The sequence below is a fragment of the Carya illinoinensis genome, chromosome 5 (assembly GCF_018687715.1).
Source record: "Carya illinoinensis cultivar Pawnee chromosome 5, C.illinoinensisPawnee_v1, whole genome shotgun sequence".
Classification (NCBI taxonomy): Eukaryota; Viridiplantae; Streptophyta; class Magnoliopsida; order Fagales; family Juglandaceae; genus Carya; species Carya illinoinensis.
Window position 1 is genome coordinate 2,115,355 of NC_056756.1, and position 23,299 is coordinate 2,138,653.

Below are 23,299 nucleotides of genomic sequence, written 5' to 3' on the forward strand. Positions count from 1 at the left end.
ATTATGTGAATTTTGCTGCGTGTTTTAGAATATATTATGTTCTAATTTAAATGATGTGTATATTATGATCTACATATAGACTTAATAATAATTTAATTTATATTTTTATGGAAGACTGGTTTTAAGATTCTTTGTAAACCCATGCGTTTAAAGTATTGCTTTATCATAAATGTAGGTTCTTAATAAAATTGAGATACAGTTATTTTATTAAAAAGAGTCACAATTTCTCTTAACTACGTTAAAAAACAATATTTTCATCTTGTTTCGTACCAATGAATACAATTCTCAATCCTAGCATGCATTTAAAAACGTTCAAATGAAGACCAAAAATAGAGAGAGAAAGAGAGAAGAAGAATTAAAAAAAAAAAAAATTGGAAATTAAAGAAGTTTTTTTCCTCAAAGAAGTAGGTGGTTTTTCCGGAGGCTCCTCAGCTATAAATACAGAATTTGGTCGGTTTTAAGTTGAGTTAAGATACACTTCTTGAGTCCTTCGGAAGAGCTTCTTCTCCTCTCAGTCGAAGCTATGCTATGAATTAGTAAAGCACTGACTGCTCCTGAGCCCGTTGTTTTGTAAACTTTGGTAGTAGCCGCCTCGCGCGCGCCTCTGTCAAGTACCTTGCAGAGAACTGGTAAAGATTTCCCCCACCCTTTTCCATTAATTGCTTCATATTCTCAATGCTGATCTTTCCTTAATTAGGGTACAATTAGGCCAGGATTTTATGGCTTTTGTTTGAGTTTACTTGTCAAGATTGTAACTGGCTTTCTTTTCGTTACGTATAAACGTCTGGACTTTTAAAAGGAATTATTGTTTGGGCTAGGGTTTTTCTGGGTTTCTGGGATCAGGGAATTTAGGGCTTTTGATTGAGATTTTTTTTGTTTTGTTTTGTTTCTCTCAACTGATCTAATATGTGAATAACGTGACTATGTACTTATCTTTGAGGCAAGGTAAATTGAATTTCTCCGGTATCCCGGTTTCTACATTATGGTTTCTGGTGCAAACAGAGCCTCTTTAGAAAATTGAAGGGCCGTTTCGAAAACTAACCCGGTGCAATCTTTGCTGTGGTATGCTATTGCCTCGTTACCGTATCCCAATTCCTTTTCTTACTGACTGTTGAAATGGTTTTGGATCATTTGATCTTGTCTGTTGTTCGATTAATACGATGAGAAAACTTAATAATTTATATATTACTGCTTTGTTAGAATGATTTCGAAACTGAAAAATAAGAATGCCTAAAATCTGAATTCTATAGGATTGTTTACCGTAATCCCCCCCCCCCCCCCCCCCCAAAACAAAAAAAAAAAAAAAGAAAAAAAGAAAAAAAGCTAGCATTATGTTTTGGCATTTGTGATTGGCTACCTTTGAAGTGGCATTTTGGTTTGTTTTCTGCCTCCATTTTTCCATCATCTGTACCGAGGTGCTGCCATAACTCTGCCATTATCTCCAACACCACCATCAGCATGCCAGTGTTAGAATTACCATTTATGTTTTTATCTCACCGTTGTTATCCTTTCATAAATTAGTGCCTTTTACTCATGAAAAATGTAATAGAAAACTAAAAGAAGTGCCATCTACACCTTACATTCATAATTTTTTTTTTATTAAGAGAGAGATTTATTAAAAAACGTAATTAGGAATTTATTAAAAAAAAAAGGATTTATTAAAAAACGTAATTAGGATTTATAAAAAAACGTAATTAGGTTATCACTTTTATGTTATGGACGTGTTTCTCAGTTGTCTTGTATTTTCTATATAAAGCAATAGATGAAGTAGAACTTATTAGAAAAAGTTAATCATAATCATTCTATCAGTTTATCACATTAAATCATTCAATGCCCACGCTTGATGAGACTTTCGTATTCTGGTTTTTTGGTGTTACAATGCATACTAAATCTAGAACTTCTGTTTTACCATGCCATATGTTTGAGATTTAATGTGCTTGTGATGATTGTTGATTTTGCAGTTGTTTGTGCTTTTTCTAGAGGCTCATCACTTTGCTAAATGGCCAATAATCCTCGGTTTTCCGGTGTACAGGTAGTGTGTCCATAAAACTACTCATTGTGTAGCATTTAATTCTTTTGGAAACAGTTAGTTCTACAGACAAGATTTTCTGTTCTTCTAGTTTCAAGAAATATAGGAGGTTAACAATATAAGATTTTTATACCTGATACATTGGTCCCGAAGGAATCATCTATGCGGACTTGCATTAAATTTTTTATTTTTTTTGGCCATGTCTTGAAAGGTTATGGTATTCGAGGTGTTTAAGCCTCACGCAAGGAGGCTTGCTATAGTGGGGTATACTCCCATTTTTATTGATTAGAATAATGCTTCTTTTATTTTCTTCCACTATCTGATTTCTCTTTCATCGGCAAAGCCTCTTCAGCCTCCTATAGTTGGTTCGGTGGAACCCCCTCGAAGTTTTGTTGCACCGATGTCTTCTCAGGTAATGCATCCCTTGTCACTGAGTTTGTATCTCCTGTATATATTATCATTATCAATCTGATAAAACCTACACTTGGCTGCAGTTCCGACAGGTGGTTCCAGCACAGCAGTCACAACAGTTCAATCCTGTTCCTTCTCAGCATTTTTATCCTGTTGGCCTTGGCGCTCCACTGATGAATGTTGGACTACCTCATCATCATACTCTGCAACCCCAATTTTCTCAATCAATTCAGCAATTTCCTCCAAGACCTGGTCAGCTTGGTCATGCTACACTCCCATCACAGGCAATTCCATTGCCAATTGCTCAGCCAAACATGCACAGTACTTCAGAAAAACCAATACCTCAGATAAATTCTCAAACTCCAAATAGCTATTCACCTGTTTTGAGTGGCCCAGAAAGACCTCTCACTTCATCATATACTGTAAGATTCCAAAGTGTTGTCATTTCAGAATTTCTTTATTTATTATACTTCTTTAGGGATTGACTTAATTTAATATACATACATTTCTGCAGTTTGCACCATCTTCTTATGGTCAACCGCATACAAATTTTAATGCCTCCACCCAGTATCAGTTTACACCTCAAATGCATGCACCTGATGTATCTTCTGGGAGACAACTTGGTTTATCATCTGAAAGCCAGGGTACTGGCACTGTTTCACAGTTTGCAAAGCAACCTTTAGTTCCCACCACTGTGACATCGGTAAAACTTCTTTCCTTTTATCTATTGACATCGAGTCACATGGTTCAACACTTTCAAATCATCTTTGTGTTCCTTTGTTATCAGAAGCTCCATCTTTATCAATTTGTTGAAATTCCCATAATTAAAATTTCAGGCAACGATCATCCAACCTAACGCCACAAGAGAGTCCCCAACTGATTGGATAGAGCATACTTCTGCTGATGGAAGAAGGTATATGGTTCTGATGGATGCAGACGATCCTAGATTCCCAATCTTTATCTAGGTTACAATGTTGTTCATTGCTTCTTTTTTTTTGGAACGAAAATTTTAGATTTGCCAGACGTGGACTTTCAATCAATTTCTAGCAGAGACAGCCAAATCTCTCCTCAAGAAAGTATATATGCATTGAAACAATATGTTGATTCCTTTTGTACTTAAGCTGTTCTCTTTCTCTGTAATTAATGTTTTAATTATGAAACAACCACACCATAGGAAGACCCATTTTGACTAGGGCTACTATCTCGTTGAATAATTTGAGCCAGCCAATAATTAATCCCAAGGGATGATGTTGAAGATTGCAATGTCCGAATTTATTAGATGCCAATTAAATATTCAAAAGCGTGTACTATTTTTTGGCTTTTTTTGGATCTGCTTTTGTAGCATGCTTGCTTCTCTGTTGGTGTTTTGTTGTGCTCTTATGGTTTTGCATTAACACATGCCCTGAGGATCTCTTGAGCCTTAAAAAATGCACTAAAATGCCTTATAGATTGAGTGAGATGTTTCAGTGTTTGTTACTGTCTTTTATCGTTTGTTGTGATTGGTTTGGCATGGCTGTAAGTTGTGCACTGACTTCTACGAAGATCAAGGTAAATGGTCAATTGGTTAGTCCATCTTGGAAACCCCTGCAATTAGTGGGAAAAAAATTGAAATTGTCTCTTTGCTTCGAGGTGCTACATTCTTATCTCTTCTTTAGTGGACCAAAGTATCATGCATATTATAATTGCTTTTGACTCATTTATAGTTTTATAGGTTTGATTAGTTATTTGCTACATCTTCTGACAGTAAATTTTTTTGATAGGTAAAACTTTTTTTTATTAATATGAAAAATAGACATAACCCATGTACACAGGATGTATACAAGATATCTGACCATAACTTTCTTCCACATGAATCCTTCAGATACTATCACAACAAGAAAACAAGGCAATCTAGTTGGGAGAAGCCTTTAGAACTGATGACGCCAATTGAGGTGAGTCAGTTTTTTCCTCTAATTTGTTCATAATGTATGACATGTTAGTAATGCGATTGAATAGTGTGTATATATATGGTGTATATGCGTGCTTGTCACGTCTATCCAGTGATTTGTATTGCTGACTTGTTTTAGTACGAGCAAACTTCTCATTTAATGGATTCACGTATTGCTTGTTATTCCATCAGCTATATTTTTTATGGTATGGTGAAAAAATTGCTCCTTGAGTTCATATGTCAGGGTTTTCCTGTCAAGCAGATAACTATTATTCTTCATTTCTTTGTCTTGTTGTAAGGTTGATTGTATCCAATTCGTCTTTGGAACTTTCAGATAATATAGTTGCAACTCTCTTTTGGATGGAGAACAATTCCCATTTCATAGAAATGTGTTTCTCTAAATGTTGATTATGGCCAGAAGTTCTGTCCTATATAAAACAGAAACAAGTTGCTTGTCATTGTGACAGTTACTCACCATCTATCTCTGTCGATTACAAATGTAATGTATATCTCTTTCCTTTCAGTTTCCCTTTTTCTGTTCATTTGTTTCGGGATTAGTGATTTAAATAACTGTTTTCTTTGCTTTTGTACTTCTGTTGGAAAACATGGGTCTCTTATCTCTCTCTTGGCTGCCTCCCCCAAGTCTCATAATTCATGGTGATAATTACTTCATAATGCTATGCTGATGTATTGCATAGTCTTGTCACAATATGGGCAAACAAAACCTTCATGGTTTACTCGACACTTCATGATGACTGCTAATCTGTTCCATGTACCACATTGACTCTTACCTCATTTACATTTTGATGCAATTTCATGGTATTCTCTTTTGCTTAGAATTTCATAGATATTCTGACAATTTTCTTCTACTGGCATAATTTTGCCTCGAGACCTGTAAAGTTAATGGTGTTTTCAATTCTGTTTGTAGTTTGTTGCTTTCTCACTCTCTTTTGTTATCTATATACACACTGCATGACTTCCATAGCTTTAAAGATGCTTACAGGTACATGATCTGCTACTCTATTGAGAGGTAGGACATGCTGTGGGTATTTGCTGCTTGCTCTACCTACTATATTGCTTGAATGTTAGTAAATCCTGTCATTTATATTATTTCCTGACTATTATAATTAAATTGCTTGAACTTTTTGTTGATTCTTTAATAAATAGAAGTGGATTACCTCAGGGATATGTACACAATCGGATGTGCGTTATTCTTGGCCCATATTGCTTCCGTAATCCGTTTCAATCTTAGATTCTTGTGTTGACCTAGGATTTGAACGTCAATGTAGGATATATAGTTCTCCCATTATATAATATATATATTGCAATTTTGCGATGTGCTATTTGAGAACCTTTAATTTTGCACTTCTTGCCTCGCTATGAAGTTGTAGATTCCATATTACGGGCTCCTATCATCTCTCAAATTGTTTAGAGGACGGTTCATTTTCTTGTGAATAAATAAATGGAAGTAGCTCACTCCGTCTTGTCAAATCCATTTTGTTGGAGCAAGTCCAGCAAGAAGTTGAAAACGAATCCGATATAAGTAAGATTTAACATTTCCCACCTATTATTTGCAGACGATAGCATGATATCTTGTGAAGCAAGTCCAGGTCAAATCTGCCTTGAGGGCACTTTTTCTATGCTTTGAAATTGTTTTCTGGTCTGAGAGTGAGTTTTGCGAATTCAGAGTTGGTTCATGTCGGAAATGTTTCTAATGTGGGGAGCTTGACTAGCATATTGGGGGGGCAAAGTATTTTCTCTGCCTATGAAATACTAGGGAAATGTTTCTAATGTGGAGAGTTTGACTAGCATATTGAGATGTGAGGTATTTTCTATACCTAAGAAATACCTTGGCTTCCCTCTGGGAGCATCTTTCAAGGCCAAGTCTATTTGGAATGGTATGATTGAGAAGATTGAGCATAGATTGGCTGGTTGGAAGAGGAAGTGTTTTGTCTCCAGTTTGTAGAGTTGGGTTAGTGTGGGTTATTCCTAAAAGGTTAGCAAGTTAGCAAACCTTCTTGCAAACTGAAGAGGTTTATAAGGCAATTTACATGTTGTAACAGTGGAGGATGACCCTATCTGCTTATTGTGGTGTAGTTGGGGGAAAATAAACAAAAGAATTTTTGTAAGACCATGAGAGAACGATGTATGAGCTTAAATTTTTCTTCTTTTTTGCTTTGTTCATATGGGCAATAGCTAGACTTTAATGCATGGAGTGCTTATGATTTTCTTGTACTTTTTTGTATTTCTATTTAGGCGTTTTTCTTATATACATCCTGTATACTTGAGCTTTGCATTTTTTTTCAATAAAATTGTAATTACTTATAAAAAATTCATTTCATTATTATCCAATGAGGCACCTTCCAGTATGTGGCAACTATTATTTAACCGTAATAAATAACTTGACAGATTGCCGGAGTATGTCGTTAACCTCGCCCAAACTCTTTGGCCTGGGAGGGAGAGAGGTGTGTCATCTCTAGAAAGGATTTCAAAGCCTCTAATATTAAGAAAGATTCTAGTTGCTTTTGAAGTTATTTTATTTATTTAATCAAAGACTGAAAAGAAATTGATTACAGGCTTGAAAGCGACTTAGTTTTAGTTGAATTAGTATTTTTGATCGGTTAGTTATATTTGAATTAATTCCACCCTCTCTTCTTTCCTGCTCTGTTAATGTCATTATTGTTTCAGTTTTGTTTTCATTACTAGATTCTAGTTATTTCACTATTCTGGAATAAGCTCTTATTTTCCTTGGAATTAATTTGAGTATTTTATATGCTAAAGAATTTCAATTTATTTGCTTTTTATAACTGTGGCAGAAAGCAGATGCTTCGACTAACTGGAAGGAATATACAAGTCCTGATGGAAGGAAGTGTGTTCTCAAATATTTTTTTCTTTATTAGGTTTGCAACCTCTGAAGTCATTGTTGATTGAATTTTTTTGTATTTATGATTGTGTTGCAGGTACTACTACAACAAGGTTACCAAGGAATCCAAATGGTCAATCCCCGAGGAGCTGAAGGTTTCCTCCCACATCAACAAATTTATCATTCTTCTCTTTGATTTTTTTCCCAACCCTAATTTTCTTTTCTCTATGTACTGTTTTGCCCATACTTTTGCTTCAAGTTGGCTCGCGAGCAAGTAGAAAAGGCATCTTTCATGGGAACACAGCCAGACACATTTGAGATTCCTCCTGTCTCAACTACTGTGCCTCCCTCTGTGGTTAAAGCACCATCTGGTGCAGAAACCTCATCTTCCCCAGCTCAGGGGGTAGCATCAAGCCCAGCTCCAGAGGGGCATGATGTTGCTGCTGGTGATCTAAAATCTCCCTTGCTTTCTGAAACACCGGCTTCAACTGTTGTAGCTTCTACTACAGATGAAAATGCAAATGGAATGCAGACACTTCTAAATGTTGCAGCACTTTCAGATGCTGTTCCAGAAAATTCTGAAGCTGCTGTCACCATTGCTAGTACCATTCATGCATCAATGTATAGTCAATATAACTATCTTTAGTGTACTGACTGTGTTTTGCAAAAGGCACATTGTTTGATTCTACTTCTGCTCGAGTTGTATAGGGAGAATGCCAACAATCTTTCAGCCGGAGATGTTCCTAATTCTGCAGATGGAGCTCCTGTAAAAGTTGTGGAGGTATGCCTTGGGTTTGTATTTTAATTCTAGTTATTTATGTTCCTGTGAAGAAATTATGTTTTTGTAGGGAGTTGATGCGATTGAAGCCTTGGAGGAAGTGAAAAAAGATGAAATAGGGGAAAAACTGAACGATATTGGATTGGAAGCAAAATCAGTTGATCCTGAACCCATGATTTATGCCAATAAGCTGGTATATTATAGAATGTGCTGCATCCAATTCTCCCTTATTGTTGTTTTTCTTGGTATAAACTAGTTATTACGACTAGCCTTTTCTCTTTTAGGAGGCTAAACATGCATTCAAAGCACTTTTGGAGTCTGCAAATGTTGGGTCTGACTGGACCTGGGATCGGGTACATTAATCATGTCAATATAATTATCTGTGTTTTTATCATTTATCTTTGTAACTGACAACAATAATGTGTATAACAGGCTATGAGAGTAATAATCAATGATAGAAGATATGGTGCTTTGAAGACACTTGGAGAGCGGAAGCAAGTTTTCAACGAGGTCAGCCATTTTTAAGCCATGTATATATAAATATGTTAGTATTTTTACTCTGATTTTAGTTGTTGTATTGACATGCACTCTTTGTCACGAGACTTATGAAAAACTGGAAGTATTATCTACCTATTTCTTAATTACACGTGCTGTTTTCTTTTCAGCTCTTATCATACAGTCCATTCTTTTTGTTTCAGTTCCTAAGTCAAAGAAAAAAACAAGAAGCTGAGGAAAGGCGCATCAAACTGAAAAAAGCGCGGGAAGAATTTAAACAAATGTTAGAAGTATGTTGTTTGGTGCTTCTGGAAATTTCTGTTGTATCTTGTCATCTTATTTTGTGTTTTGCATATACTTCTTGTGTACTTGGGCCAAGCCCTTTATATTTATTAATATAATCTTCCATTACTAATAACACTAGTTTTTTCTTTGCATTTTCTCATCTTTGGCTTTTCTTTTTCAAAGGAGTCGTCAGAGCTGACATCATCCACAAGATGGAGGTTTGTCTTAGACCTAAACGGTGTCACTTTGAAAATTTTCTTCTTAAATAATACCTGGTTGAAGTTTTGCATATACTGGCAATTTCATGATGCCTTTTCTTTGCTACTTGGATTTTTGAACAATCATCCAGCAAAGCAGTGAGCATGTTTGAGAATGATGAACGTTTTAAAGCTGTTGAGCGAGATAGAGAGCGCAGGGATTTGTTTGATAACTACTTGGGGGAACTTAAAGAGAAGGTAGGTGTCTATTGCCTCTACTGTCTCCTCCTTTATTGTTAGGATTTACATGTCTATATTTGATTTGTATGTTCCGACCTTTTATTTTATTTTATTTTTTTCCTTTTTCCTTCCGGTCAAATAATTAATCTACATTTTGTTCAAAAGAAAAAGAAACCTTTGCATTATATTTATGAAGAACATCCATGCATGGTCACAATCAGTTCATTCTATGGCAATTCAATTCCACCAAAAAGTTCAAAACTTGGTTCTTTTCCACGTTTAGCTGTAAAATGAACTGATTGTAAGCATGCATGGATGTTTTTCAATCCAGCGAAATACTGCTCATAATCATAATTAGAGTTCACGTGGCTTGAAAAATTAGGCCTTGAACAGGATTAGTGGATTATTCTGTCTCTCTGTCTCTATTAGCGTTCCGTGGTTTGATCTTTTGTTTCTGTCTAGGTCTACTTCAATTTTCTCATCTTTAATTTCCACTAAATATTATATAATAGTTTGACCTTCATTTACATGTTTTTCAAATCGTTTGACCGCCCTGGAATCTACGGGAGTGGATGTTTCCAACCTCTGTGGTGGTGGCCAGCCACCGACCCACCTACAAAATTAAAGGTTTTTTATTTTTTTATTTTTTTAAGTTTGAACTTGGCCCCCCAAGGAATAGCTATTCCTCAATATATGGAATGGCTATTCTCTATGGAAAAGGGATTCCTTGTCTAAAAACCCGGCCAAACAACTAAGGCTCTATTCTGCAAACCGAATGTATCCTTGTTTTTTGAGGTACCCTTAGGTTTTTGAGGTTTATGAGGGATTTAGTAATGGTCGTTTAGAGGGTTCTTGCTGTGTAAGGGGTTAAAGAGTGAAAAAACTCAGTTGGGTGGGTTGTCATGGGGTGGTTTCATGGTAGCACATCTGTTACTGCAGTGAAGATCTAGTGACGCAGGCATGGAAGAAGGAACAAGTTGCTGCAATGGAAAGTGATGTTCAGTTTTGGAAACTTGAGCTTTTCATTTATGGAATTTATTAGTAACATCAATTGAGATGCATATGGTTTTGATGGTCAAGTCATTGGGAGTCTAGGGTTAAACCGGTTCCTCATTTGGGTTTTTATTTCATGAGTTATGGTTAATATTGTGACGAGGGGGCAGATCTGTAAGTTTATTTCTGAGTCAAAGTTAGCCTTCTATTGGATTTAATTAGGTCTATATTTTACTGGTCACATTAGGAGTTCTAAGTTTAGTAGATTGAGAATGAGCGAGGGAATTCTTTATATTTTTTTTGTAAGTTCATACCACTTGGGAATCCTTTATATTGAGTGTACTCCAGAATTAAGAGTCCTGATTAATGGTATATCGAGTGTTTTGAGCACGTTGGCATCAGTGTCCTCTCTCTCTGCTGGTATACTGTTACTGTTCAATTCAATGTTTGGACATCCATTGAACAGAAACAAAATTCTTTCCATTTCTCTCTCAAACTCCAAATGGGGGACTGTTTCTCATGTACATTTGATTAATTATTATGATTGGTTAACATCAGATAAGCCCTTTGCTTTGTCTATTACATATTATTCTTTGGTTGGAAGCCTCGTATTGAAAGTCCAATAGCTAGCTATGTTCTGAAGGTTTCAAGTTTCAAATATCTAAGCTTTTAGTGTTCGTAATTTTGGGATTTGTTAGGAGCGAGCAAGGGCTGAGGATGAACGCAAGCGGAATGTAATGGAATATAGGCAATTTTTGGAATCTTGTGACTTTATCAAGGTACTCTTCAGACAATGCCCCCCCTCCCCTTCTCTTTTCTCCTCCTTTTTCTTTTGCAGGTTATACTATTGCTTATGCCTTAACTTCCTGCTTCAGGCAGACAGCCAATGGCGAAAACTTCAAGATCGCTTGGAGGCTGATGAAAGATGTTCACGTCTTGAAAAAATAGATCGCTTGGATATATTTCTGGTAATTTTTTGCCTGTAGTTTTGGAGAGTTCCTACCAGGCATTCAATCTGAATTTAACCTGTTTTGGCAGGAATATATACGTGATTTGGAGAAGGAAGACGAGGAGCGGAGGAAGATACAGAAGGTGCTCTAATGTTTAGCCTATTTGTGTTAGCAATTTAACCCACTTTACTACCCTTCCCTTTAGTTTTGGCATAAATTTCTGATCTTAGTTTTTGATCAAAATAGGAAGAATTGAGAAAGGTGGAGCGGAAAAACCGTGATGAATTCCGCAAATTGATGGAAGAGCATGTTACTGCTGGCACTCTTACAGCTAAAACCCACTGGCGTGATTATTGCATGAAGGTTACCAGCCTTGTTTATTATTTATTTCATATCTTTAAATGAGCACTACATATCTTTTATTATATATATATTTTTTCTAACGCCTTTTCTCCCTCTCTAGGTTAAAGATTTGCCTGCATATACAGAAATTGCGTCAAACACCTCAGGTTCAACTCCAAAAGAATTATTTCAAGATGTTCTTGAGGAGCTAGAGAAACAAGTACCCTCCCTTTACTTAGTCTTTGTTGTTCTCGTGACTTTCAGCTTTTGTCACAGTTCTCTAGGAGGACAAACGTTTTTGGGACTGAGAGTATTTTGATTAAATTTTCCTGTCTTCAACTTGTTTCCTTCCCAAGCTTACTGGTTTATTGATTGAAAGGAGAAACTGGAACTATGGTGTGGCGGTAAAGTGGTAAATGAATTAAGTAGAGTTGGTAAAATGTCATGGTTATGTAGCTGGTTTTCAGAGTTGATGACATTGGGGCATCCAATTCTTAGCTTTATTGCAGTGTTATTTTATACATCCTGTGTTGATGGTAAATGGTGCATATTAACAGATTGTTATTACTAATCACCAAGAAATTTTTTTATTTACAGTATCATGAGGACAAAACTCGAATAAAAGATGCAGTGAAGCTGGGAAAGGTATGACGTATCATTTTTGTTGTTTATAGGTGATATTTTATTAGGTAAGTAATACTCAGTTAATCTTCAGATCCTGCTGTCATCTACATGGGTGTTTGAAGACTTCAAGACTGCTATTTCAAAGGATTTTTCTCCACCAATATCAGATGTCAACTTAAAGGTATGAATTTCACTCTCAATTGTTGATTATTCTTTATATTGTATGGTTGCCTGCATCCAACAAAAGAATTTTCTCCTCTAGTAGGGCAGGTCATGTTTCTTTTGTATTATTAGAATGCTCGGTTGCTCAAAACTCCCAGATTTTTTTTTTGATGAAGTAAGAAGTAAATTTTATTGATATGGATGAAATAGGCATAGCCCATGTACACTGGAAGTATGTAAAAGAACATCTAAATACATTCTAGATTAGGGGCAAAAAGTCATGAGCATTGTTTCCATCAGGTACAATGGCTGAGAACCAAAGCATTAAAGTGTGCATAAAAAAATTCTGAAGCTCTGCCATTGTGCGCTCCCTATCTTCAAAGCACCGCTCATTTCTTTTCACCCACGTACACCGCATGATATTCAACGGGATCATCTTCCACACTACCGCCACTTGAGGACAGCCTTGAATTTCCTTCCAACAGGCCAATAATTCCACTACCCTCAATGGCATCACCCAAGCGACATCAACTCTTCTAAATATCTCATTCCACAACCCCCTGGTCACCTCACAGTGCAATAATAAGTGGTCCATGGATTATCCATGCTTTTTACACAAATAGCACCAATCCATTACAATGAGTCCCCTCTTCCTCAAATTGTTTGTGGTCAAAATCTTCCCAAGGGTGACAGTTCATACAAAGAAAGCTACCTTAGTGGACCCACGAGACCTCCAAATCCTCTTTCACGGGAATGAAACATGGCCTTGTGCTGTCAAGATCTTGTAGTAAACCCGGACTGTACATTTTTTGCTACCATTGGCCCTCCATTGTATCTTATCCTCCTTTGCCGTATCGTTTCCCATGGAGTATAGCAGCCTGAAAAAAAACTGAAATGATGTGCAATTCCCAATCATGGATATCCTTGTTAAAAAGGACATTCCATTGGTAAAAAGCATGAGAAAATACCCGCATATCTGCCATAGAAGCCTCACGGTTAGCTGCAATACAATAAAGAGCTGGGAATGCCCTATGGAGAAGCACAATCTCCACACCAAACATCATGCCAAAACTTGACTGTGGACCCCTCTCCAAGCACAAACCGGATTTGATTCTTGAAACTCTACCATCCCCTCCGAATATATTTCCATAATCCCACACCTTACCCCCCCTCACGTCATTGGAACACTAGCCCCCCCAAGCACGCCCATGTCTAGAGTCAATAATCTCCTTCCATAGTGAGTCCCCCTCTAAATGGTACCTCCATAACCATTTCCCCAATGAAGCTTTATTAGGTCCTCAAATTACAAACTCCCAAGCCTCCATACAAAATTGGGGAGCAAACTTTGCTCCAATTAACAAGATGAAATTTCATTTCATCCCCCCCACTCACCCCCCCCCCCCCCCCCCCCCCAAAAAAAAAAAAAAAAGAAAAGAAAAAGAAAAAAAGGATGCATATTTTGGTATCATAGTCCTTGGAGCATCTTTTGCTTGCTAAAAATGCTTTGCCACCTCCTTCCCCCATTATATTGGGTCAAAGAGTGAGTTATGGGCTCAAGACATTTTTGATAAGTTTTTTTTTTTTTTTTGGATAAGTAAAACGGTAGTATTAATAATAAAAGGCATAGCCCAAGTACACAAGATGATATACAAGAGATAAGACCTATCTAGGTCGCTATAGAAGTTGCAAGGAACTCATGTACATTTAAACCATTAAAGTCTATAGCTACATTTTTGATAAGTAAGAAGTAAATTTTATTCATACGAGTGAAATAGGCGTAGTCCGTGTACACAGGAAGTATACAAAAGAACATCTAAATACATTCTAGATTAAGGAAAGAAAGTCATGCACATTGTTTCCATCAAGTACAATAGCTGAGAACCAAAGCATTAAAGTGTGCATAAAAAAATTCTGGAGCTCCACCAATGTGCGCTCTCCATCTATGGGCTCAAGACATTTTTTTTTTTTATAAGTAAACGGTAGTATTAATGATAAAAGAGTCCAAGTATACAAGAAGGTATACAGGTGGAGCATCTATCTAGTTCGATACATTAGAAACAAGAAAATCATGAAAACTTAGGCCATTAAAGTCTATTGCTATGGCCCAAAGGCATAAAGTACGGAAAAATAAAGACCGAAGCTCCTCTAAAGACCGCTCCTTATCTTCAGACGTCCGATCATTACGTTCACGCCATAAGCACCACATGATGCAGATGGGGACCATCTTCCACACTGCTTTGATTTGAGGGACCCCACCCGGAATTGCCCAGCTGGCCAGAAGCTCAACTACTGAAGTTGGCATTACCCAGTTTAACTCTAAGCGACTGAACACTTCGCTCCACAATGCTCTAGCTATCTCACAATGTAGCAAGAGATGATCCACTGATTCACCCTCTTTTTTACACAGACAGAACCAATCTGAGATAATTATTCGACGCTTACGCAGATTATCTGTTGTCAATATCTTCCCTAGAGCCACTGTCCATGTGTATTTTATAACTGAATTTGTTTTGTTACAGCAAAACTTTTTTTTTTTTTTTTTAATTGAAACTAGGCTGTCAATTTTTGACACGACTTGGGAACCTGTTGCATAATAATAGGATTATTAGGGTTGGGCATAATCGGGGTTGAGTCAATTCGTGTGACTAGCCCTCCCCCCAACACACCCCAAAAAAAAAGGTTCATCCGGTCAACCTATGGTCCGAGTCATACTCAGTACATGCATTTCTTCTCTTTTTTCCGACAGAGTAATGTGTACATAGAGCAATTGTATTTAGGAATTACATGCACAAACGGGTTGTTGCTTGAGCCGTGGTGCAGTCCAAGACTACATCAATGATGGAAAAGGGCTAGATTACAAGTACCATAAAGAAAACTTAAAAGGATGGACATAAATGACACCATAACTGGTCCTACACCCGAGCATCAAAATTATCCATTTCCTTTAAGGTGTCTGAAAAAAGTGTTGCGAGTGTCACCGTCTTTTCATTCACAGTTACTCTGCAATCCTTGAAGACCGTTGTATGCTTTTATTGGTTTTAAAAAAATTTAATCACATAACTATATGCAGAAAGTTTCTAAATAAATCCCTTGTTAGAGAAGGCAAACTACTTCTGACCCAAGCATGGCAATATGGGAGATTCATTAAAACTAGCTACAAATAATGCGGCCATCAAAGTTATGAATTTCTTTTGAGGTTTTTTTTTTTTTTTGTTTTTTTGGTGGAAGTTGGGCGGAAATTTACTACAACCGGTGTCTTTCTGTTCAATTTTTAAAGAGTAAGTCTATACCTAGTCCGGTTCTCTCTCCAACACCACACACCGTGACACGGTGAACCCGGTCTGACCGCCATGTCACAGTTTTGCACTTAAACGACTCAAAACCAAACCTCTGTTCTCCTTCATCTTCTCCTTAGTGCAGAAACCAAACCCTCACCATTACTCCTCCTTCGTCTTCTCCTTAGTGCAGAAACTCTAAACACCACGCAACAAACCCACGCCTCTCTCTCTCTCTCTCTCTCTCTCTCTCTCTCTCTCTCTCTCTCTCTCTCCCCTTTGAGTCTTCTCTCTCGAAATATCCTTCATCCTCTTGACTACCCTCTCTCACTTACGTAGCCTCTACCCATCCCTTCCTCGCTACAAAAGCTTTTGTCTCGTAGCCCCGATCTGTGCCTGCGTCCCCAACCTTCTTGGACATTGATGTTTTCTAGAATTCTTGTCTGACCTATAAAGTCAGTAGATCCAAAATTTTAGGGAATCTTGATCGATTGGGATGTTGAATATAATTCCATATTCTACTAAGAAAATATATTTTATTTTATTTTAATATAATGCAATTTCAATGTTTCTAGAATTCTTGTTTGACCTATAAAGTCAGTAGATCCAAATTTTTAGGGAATCTTGATCGATTGGGATGTTGAATATAATTCCATATTCTACTGAGAAAATATATTTTATTTTATTTTAATATAATGCAATTTGCTGAGTACAATTACACGTTTTACCACTTATTAAACTAGCAAGTTTCCAAGAAGAAAGTCCATAACGTATTAAACCCAGATCTCTACCACATCTTTATTCCCATTGAACAGTTGAGTTGAAGATAATCAACCGATTTGCCAAATTTCTTCATGCGTACCACAATCCTTTAGAATCAATCTCCTTCTAAGATGATTTTCCTCTGTCAAGGACTAAAGATTGCCGTCAGCCCTCTGAGAGTTTCCTGTGTCAGAAACTTCAGTCAACCTGTGTCAGAGTTTCCTTGGCAGACGGCAGACAAGCAGCGGAGGGCCAAAGTTGGAGGGAGAAAGTCTCTCAAAAATTTGAATGGAGCACTGATTTTGGGGAAAGTGATTTGGGGAGGAAAATGCTGAGTGCGTTTTACTGTAGAGAAAAAAGAAGAGACAAATCCACATCAGCAGTGTGGTGTTGGAGACATGAGGGGCTTATGTATAGACTTACTCATTTTTAAATACGAGGGGAAGAATTCTTGAAGAACTGGGTTAGAGAGGCAGGAGCATTCTTGAAAAACTGGTAAGAGGCAAGAACCTACGAAGCAAGCCCAGGGGAAATTTCCTAAAATGAACTACAAATATTTGAAAAAGTCAAAAATTGAGAATGTGAAACATTCGACCTTGTATTTACCACATCCATGTTTTTTTGGTTCAATTTCAAGTGGCTAGGCTACAGAATTGCATCCATTGATCTCTTAAAGGCCAGTTTTCTTTAAGGCAATACTCCCAAGTTTTTTATGAATTTTCTTGTTTAATGCCTAGAGTTTGTCTAAAGTTTAGCTCAACATTCCTTAGCTGTGGTATGATTCTAAAGGACACTCAGTCCTTACATGCATGGCCTTGCTGGTGCCTTCATTTTTTTTTTTTATAAGTAAACGGTAGTATTAATGATAAAAGACAGAGTCCAAGTACACAAGAAGGCATACAGGTGGAGCATCTATCTAGTTCGATACATTAGAAACAAGAAAATCATGAAAACTTAGGCCATTAAAGTCTATTGCTATGGCCCAAAGGCATAAAGTACGGAAAAATAAGGACCGAAGCTCTTCTAAAGACCACTCCTTATCTTCAGACGTCCGATCATTACGTTCACGCCATAAGCACCACATGATGCAGATGGGGACCATCTTCCACACTGCTTTGATTTGAGGGACCCCACCTGGAATTGCCCAGCTGGCCAGAAGCTCAACTACTGAAGTCGGCATTACCCAGTTTAACTCTAAGCGATTGAACACTTCGCTCTACAATGCTCTAGCTATCTCACAATGTAGCAAGAGATGATCCACTGATTCACCCTCTTTTTTGCACAGACAGCACCAATTTGAGATAATTATTCGACGCTTACGCAGATTATCTGTTGTCAATATCTTCCCTAGAGCCGCTGTCCATGTGAAGAAGAGTGCTTTGGGGGGTGCCTTATTTCTCCACAGGCTTCTCCAAGGGAATTGGGAATCCGGTCGACATGTAAGAGATTTATAAAAAGAGCGGACCGAGAAAATATCTTTACCTGCCAGTATCCACCACAACTTATCTGCACATGAAACCTGTAGTCTGGCTGAATATACACGGCTGAAAAAAGCCTCAAAACAGTTTATTTCTCAATCTTGGACAGCTATACTAAAAGTGACATCCCATTGGACTTGGTCCCCTGAAAGAACCATCAGGTCTGCCACTGAAGCATCTTGGTCACAGGCCACTAGAAAGACAGATGGAAATGCATCTTTTAAGGCCTCCTCGCCACACCATATGTCCCTCCAAAATTTTACACGAGTACCCTCCCCCGCCACAAGTTTAGTGTGTCGAACAAATAGCCCCCCCCCCCCCCCCCCCCCCCCCCCTCTTCTTATGTGCTTCCAAACCCCCACGCCGTATGTACCATTCCCCTCTCTAGTACACCATCCGCCCCACAAGCTACCATGTTTGTAGTCCATTACCAGTTTCCAAAGTGCTTCCGGTTCCACATTATATTTCCAAAGCCACTTCCCCAGAAGAGCCCAATTAAACGTTCTCAAATTCTTAATCCCCAACCCACCTGACTGAATTGGCCAGCATACCTTTGCCCAGCTGACTAGATGAAATTTTTTGCTGATGCCTTCATATATCTATTATAATCTGGAATTCATATAAGATGCCATAAACATGTAAGGTATGCCCATAATACCTGTATATATTTCTTATCGTTGGGCTTATAGTAATTAAAATTATAGAGGCCCACCTTTACACAAGTCCAGGGTTGCTCAGGGTAAAAGACATGTTGTGTTGCAGTCATGTGATATGAAGCAGACATTTTTTTTTTTTTTTAAACTATGGTGAGTTCTCTTCTGATATGAAGCAGTCATGTTGCAGTAAAATAATTGAGCTGGCAAAGGCTTGTTTTCATCCGATAAGCAAATAGATATTTCCTCTGCCTATTCCTTGAAAAATTCCTTGTTGCTTGCAGTATGCACATTATCATTGTTTCTTATGCCCTATAACAAGCTGACATAATGCTCTACTACAATGCCAGCTGATATTTGATGAGTTACTAGAACGAGTTAGGGAGAAGGAAGAGAAAGAAGCTAAAAAGCGGAAACGCCTTGCTGATGACTTCTTTCATTTACTTAGTTCAATAAAGGTATAGCATGATCTGCAGCAGTTAATTGATGCACTCATTTTGTAATGGTCGAGTAGCAAAGGGATTAGTCCATTTATCCGATCATCTACTTTGTTGCAGGAAATAACTGCATCTTCAAAGTGGGAGGACTGCAAACAACTGTTTGCAGATAGTCGAGAGTTCAGGTATTGTTTATTAGTAATTGGAACAAGGGTGCTTTCTCTTAAGCTCTTTTTGTATTGTCATTTTGGTTAAAAGACTGATGATCCTACACCTAAATATCTGCCAAGACAAATCTTGGGGAGAGTTCTTTCTGTTTAGCACTTGTACAGTGTCGCACCATGAGCATTTGTTAAAAGGCATATACATATATTCACTTTTGGATTGCTAAGGAGGATATAATCATTTATGTTTTATTTTTCTCTTCTTTTTCCTCTTGTTCTTGTTCTTCTTCTCTCTTCCTTTTTTTTTTCCCCTCCTTTTGGGAGTGGGGAGAAGTAAGAAGGATATGCTGATACATAGAAGAAAGTCATTGTGTTATTTTAGTGCCTATAAGGAATGATGCATTTATGTCCATAAACACTTGGTTATGTTGTTCATTAAATGGGAAGTATGTTATTATATTAGAAAAGAAAAAAATAAATGACCAAAAAAATCATACCCAAGCTCTCATGGACCTTGAAGGTTCAATTTTATTACCTATTCCTGATGTGTTGGTTTAACCCCCTTTTTAGACTTTCTCTGAACTTTCACACTCATGCTCGGTGATTGTTGGTTATGTAGTTCCATTGGAGAAGAAAGCCTTTGCAGGGAGGTATTTGAGCAATATATATCACAACTAAAGGAACAGGCAAAAGAACACGAGCGAAAACGGAAAGAGGAAAAGGTATTTTAACTGCTACCAATTTGCACACCATGAACCATGGTGTGATCATTAAGATTCTGATATTGACAGCCTTTGAAAATGGACCTTTGTCGAACTCTGCATCATGTAAACAGCAGAGTATTATTTATGTTCACTTATGTTTTGCATGACAGTATGTGGCTGTTTTTTCTCCTCTTTTATTATGCTTTGAAATATACCATACCTGCTAATGATGTGTGCTTGTATTTCTGAAGCCATGGAAGAATTTTCCATGCCACCCTAACTTTACTAGAAATGTTCATTTTGTTGTGCAAACCAAGTTTTATTTAGGCTTCAACTTCTATTTTTTTGGTTATTTAGGCTTCAACTTTACTATGAATTGTTGTTTGGAAGTCTTAAGAGTGCACATAAAAACCTAAACTTTACTATGAACTGTTGTTTGGAAGTCTTAAGAGTGCACATAAAAACCTAAAATTCAGCGACTTCCATCTATTGCACCATTCACTTATAAAAAAGCAAGGAAATTTGACTTTATTTTCCATATATGTTGCAATTCATATGGAAAAAGCTCATATATGGAGCTATCAATTCCTGATTGTTTATATTCTGTAGGCAAAGAAGGAAAAGGAGAGAGAGGAAAAGGAGAAAAGAAAAGTCAAGCAGAGGAGAGAAAAAGAGGAAGGACGTGAACGAGAAAAAGATGAAGAAGACAATATCAAGAAACAAAGGAAGCGGCATCAAAGTTCTGAGGATATTGTAGATGAAAATGAGAAAGATCGGTCCAGAAAGTCCCATGGGTCTACCAGTGACCACAAGAAATCGAGACGGGTGAGTTGATATTTGCTTCGTTATGTTTGGAGATGGCCTCGCTGTTTCTCTTTGTTTCGTTTGGTTTCTCACTTTGTACATCTTTGTAACTCTTTAACTTGTTTTTGTTGAGAAATGGTGCAGCACGCATCTGCTCCTGAATCAGATGATGAGAGCAGGCATAAACGACATAAGAGAGACCACCGGAACGGTTCTCGTAGATATGGGGATCACGAGGAACTTGAAGATGGGGAATTTGGTGAGGATAGGCAAAGTTGGTAGCTTCTTAATCCTCCAAATCACTAATTTTTTCCCCTACTTTTGATATATTGTTATCATTTGCAAGATAATTAATTTCCAAATTAGCCTTGATTACCTTAGCAATGTATTGTTATCAGTGTAAATATTGTTTTTTAGCTTAATCAGCCACATCTTTATCAAATAGTGAATTTGGGATCTTTGAATTAATTTAAGCAGCGGCAAGTCCTACAACATTTAAATGTCAACTAAAAAGTTCAAATTCTGAGCTTTTGTACAATGACTGATAATTGTTGGGAACTCTACTGATTTGAGCGTCAGTGATCATATTTGAAGTTCAAGTTTCTCTTGACCATAAAGCTCAAATTTTTATTTTTTACAAGTAAAAGATAAATATTATTTATAAGAATAAAATAAGCATGGCCCGTGTACACAAGAAGTATATGTATGGCAACTAAGTACGTTCTATGAGCGATGAATTAAAGACAAGAAATCATGAACATTGTCCCCATTTAGTACAGTAGTGGAAAATCAAAGTAGTAAAATGTGGAGAAAAAAGTTCTTTAGCTTTGCTATAGTGCGTTCCTTGTCTTCAAAACAATGCACATTTTTGTTCGAGCAAACACTACAAGGGGATCATCTTTTACACTGCTGCCACTTGATGGCAGCTTTGCATCTTCTTCCAACACCCTAATAAATCCACACCCTTGAAGGTATAACTCAAGCAATGTCAACCTTTTGAAAAATCTCATCCCATAACTTTCTTGTAACCTCACAATGTGGTAGAAGGTGATCTAGGGGTATAAAAGAAATCAGGCAAACTGGAAAACCGGACTGGACCGGTTCAGTCCGAAACCGGTTTTCATAAATGAAAAATCGGCCGGAACTAGTCCTATTTCAGTTCTGGTTAGTTTTGGACCGGATCGAACCAATACTATTTATATATTAATATTATATATAATATGTTTTATATTATATATAATTTTTAATCACATAAAAAATAATCACATATATACTAATACTAATATTCTAATATAAACTATAGTTATACTCATACTAATATAGTTATACTAAATCATCAAAACTAATATTAATATATAGCTATACTAATAGTCTAATATTAATACTATTATATTGTCTAATATATTATATTACTATAACTAATATTAATATATATATACTAATACTAATCATCTAATATAGGATTATAGCAGATTTATTTTTACACTAGATTTCTTATTTTAGTTTTTGTTTTATAGCAGATTTTTATATAGCGGAATTTTGTTTATATAACAATTTTTTTTTTTATAAAGCAGATTTTTTATATTAGAATTTTTTTACATAACAGATTTTTTTTATAAAGCAGATTTTTTATAGCAGAATATTTTTACATAGCAGAATTTTTTGTAAAGCAGATATTTGTAAATGGTAATAGATTTTTAATAAAACAGAATTTTTTAAATCAATTTTTTTTAAACGGAATTTTTATGACAAATTTGTATTTTATTAAAACCGGAAAACCGGACTGGAAATCGGTAAAATCGGAATACCGGTTTAGGAGAAAAATCGGTGCGTAATTGGTTTTGAAAAATGCAAAACCGGTACCTACAGGTTCGGTCCTAGATTTTGTCCAAAATCGGACCAAACCAAACCGGTTACACCCCTAAGATGATATACAAATTCTTCATTCTTTATGCACATATAACACTAATCTATCAGTACACACCTCCTCTTTCTCAAGTTATCTGTGTTCAAAATCTTCTCAAGTGAAGCATTCTATACAAAGAAGGCTACTTTGGAAGGCACGCGAGACCTCCAAATATTCTTTCAAGGGAATGGATGATGGTTTTATGTGGTCAAAATTTATAGTACGCATTTACAGTAAATTTCTTATGATTATTAGACCTCCACTTCAAGAGTCCTAATGGAGTATAGGAGGTCGAGAAAATCTGATACAATAGATAATTCCTAATCATGAAAGTCTCTGTTGAAAAGAACATCCCACTGATGAGTGCCATGATAAAGAACCTGCATATCTGCCATTGAAGCCCTCTTATTAGCAACAATACGATAAAGATTCGAAAAAGTTATTTCCAATTCATGATCTCCATACCACACATCCTGCCAGAAATTGATTTGATTGCCTTTTCCAACAACAAATAGAATATATTTCTTAAAACAATACCACCCCTCATTAACTTCCATAAACCCATACCATATCCCCCGCTTCCTTTGTTGAAACACTAATCACCCCATGCAACTCCATATCTAGCGACAATTATTTCTTTCCACAATGAGTCCCCCTCCGAGTGATATCTTCATAACCATTTCTCCAATAAAGCTTTATTAAAGGTTCTCAAATCGCGCACTTCCAACCTCCCTTGCACAACTGGAGCACAAATTATCTTCCATCTAATTAGATGGAATTTCATCTCCTCCCTCGTGCTTCCCATAAGAATGCCCTAAAG

At 36.8% G+C, this 23,299-nt stretch overlaps 1 protein-coding gene across 5 annotated transcripts; it reads left to right on the forward strand.

The window, feature by feature from the left end:
- Positions 1–442: 442 nt before the first annotated feature.
- Positions 443–21,158, forward strand: LOC122310829 (pre-mRNA-processing protein 40A-like). 5 transcript variants are annotated; one of them, XM_043125008.1, is made up of 30 exons: positions 443–629; positions 946–1,062; positions 1,962–2,032; positions 2,382–2,441; positions 2,524–2,862; positions 2,955–3,143; positions 3,277–3,353; positions 4,302–4,371; positions 7,184–7,236; positions 7,328–7,385; positions 7,490–7,851; positions 7,939–8,011; positions 8,079–8,201; positions 8,293–8,361; positions 8,441–8,518; positions 8,707–8,793; positions 8,972–9,006; positions 9,138–9,243; positions 10,917–10,997; positions 11,094–11,186; positions 11,257–11,310; positions 11,415–11,531; positions 11,632–11,730; positions 12,108–12,155; positions 12,226–12,315; positions 18,815–18,922; positions 19,022–19,086; positions 19,685–19,787; positions 20,379–20,594; positions 20,718–21,158. In XM_043125008.1, exons 3-30 carry the CDS (start codon positions 2,000–2,002, stop codon positions 20,853–20,855), a joined length of 3,024 nt encoding a protein of 1,007 aa, XP_042980942.1. In that variant the 5' UTR covers positions 443–629; positions 946–1,062; positions 1,962–1,999; the 3' UTR covers positions 20,856–21,158. The 5 variants fall into 5 exon arrangements, with proteins under 5 accessions (XP_042980942.1, XP_042980940.1, XP_042980939.1 ...); XM_043125006.1 differs by having other exon boundaries at positions 444–629; positions 941–1,062; positions 2,373–2,441; XM_043125005.1 differs by having other exon boundaries at positions 444–629; positions 2,373–2,441.
- Positions 21,159–23,299: the final 2,141 nt, after the last annotated feature.

Excerpts from the sequence above, each read along its gene's own strand:
- LOC122310829 (XM_043125006.1), top strand. The coding sequence starts at position 2,000 with ATGGCCAATAATCCTCGGTTTTCCGGTGTACAG. Across the intron at positions 9,007-9,137 it reads ACATCATCCACAAGATGGAG|CAAAGCAGTGAGCATGTTTG; the intron begins GTTTGTCTTAGA and ends ACAATCATCCAG. Across the intron at positions 20,595-20,717 it reads ACCACAAGAAATCGAGACGG|CACGCATCTGCTCCTGAATC; the intron begins GTGAGTTGATAT and ends GAAATGGTGCAG.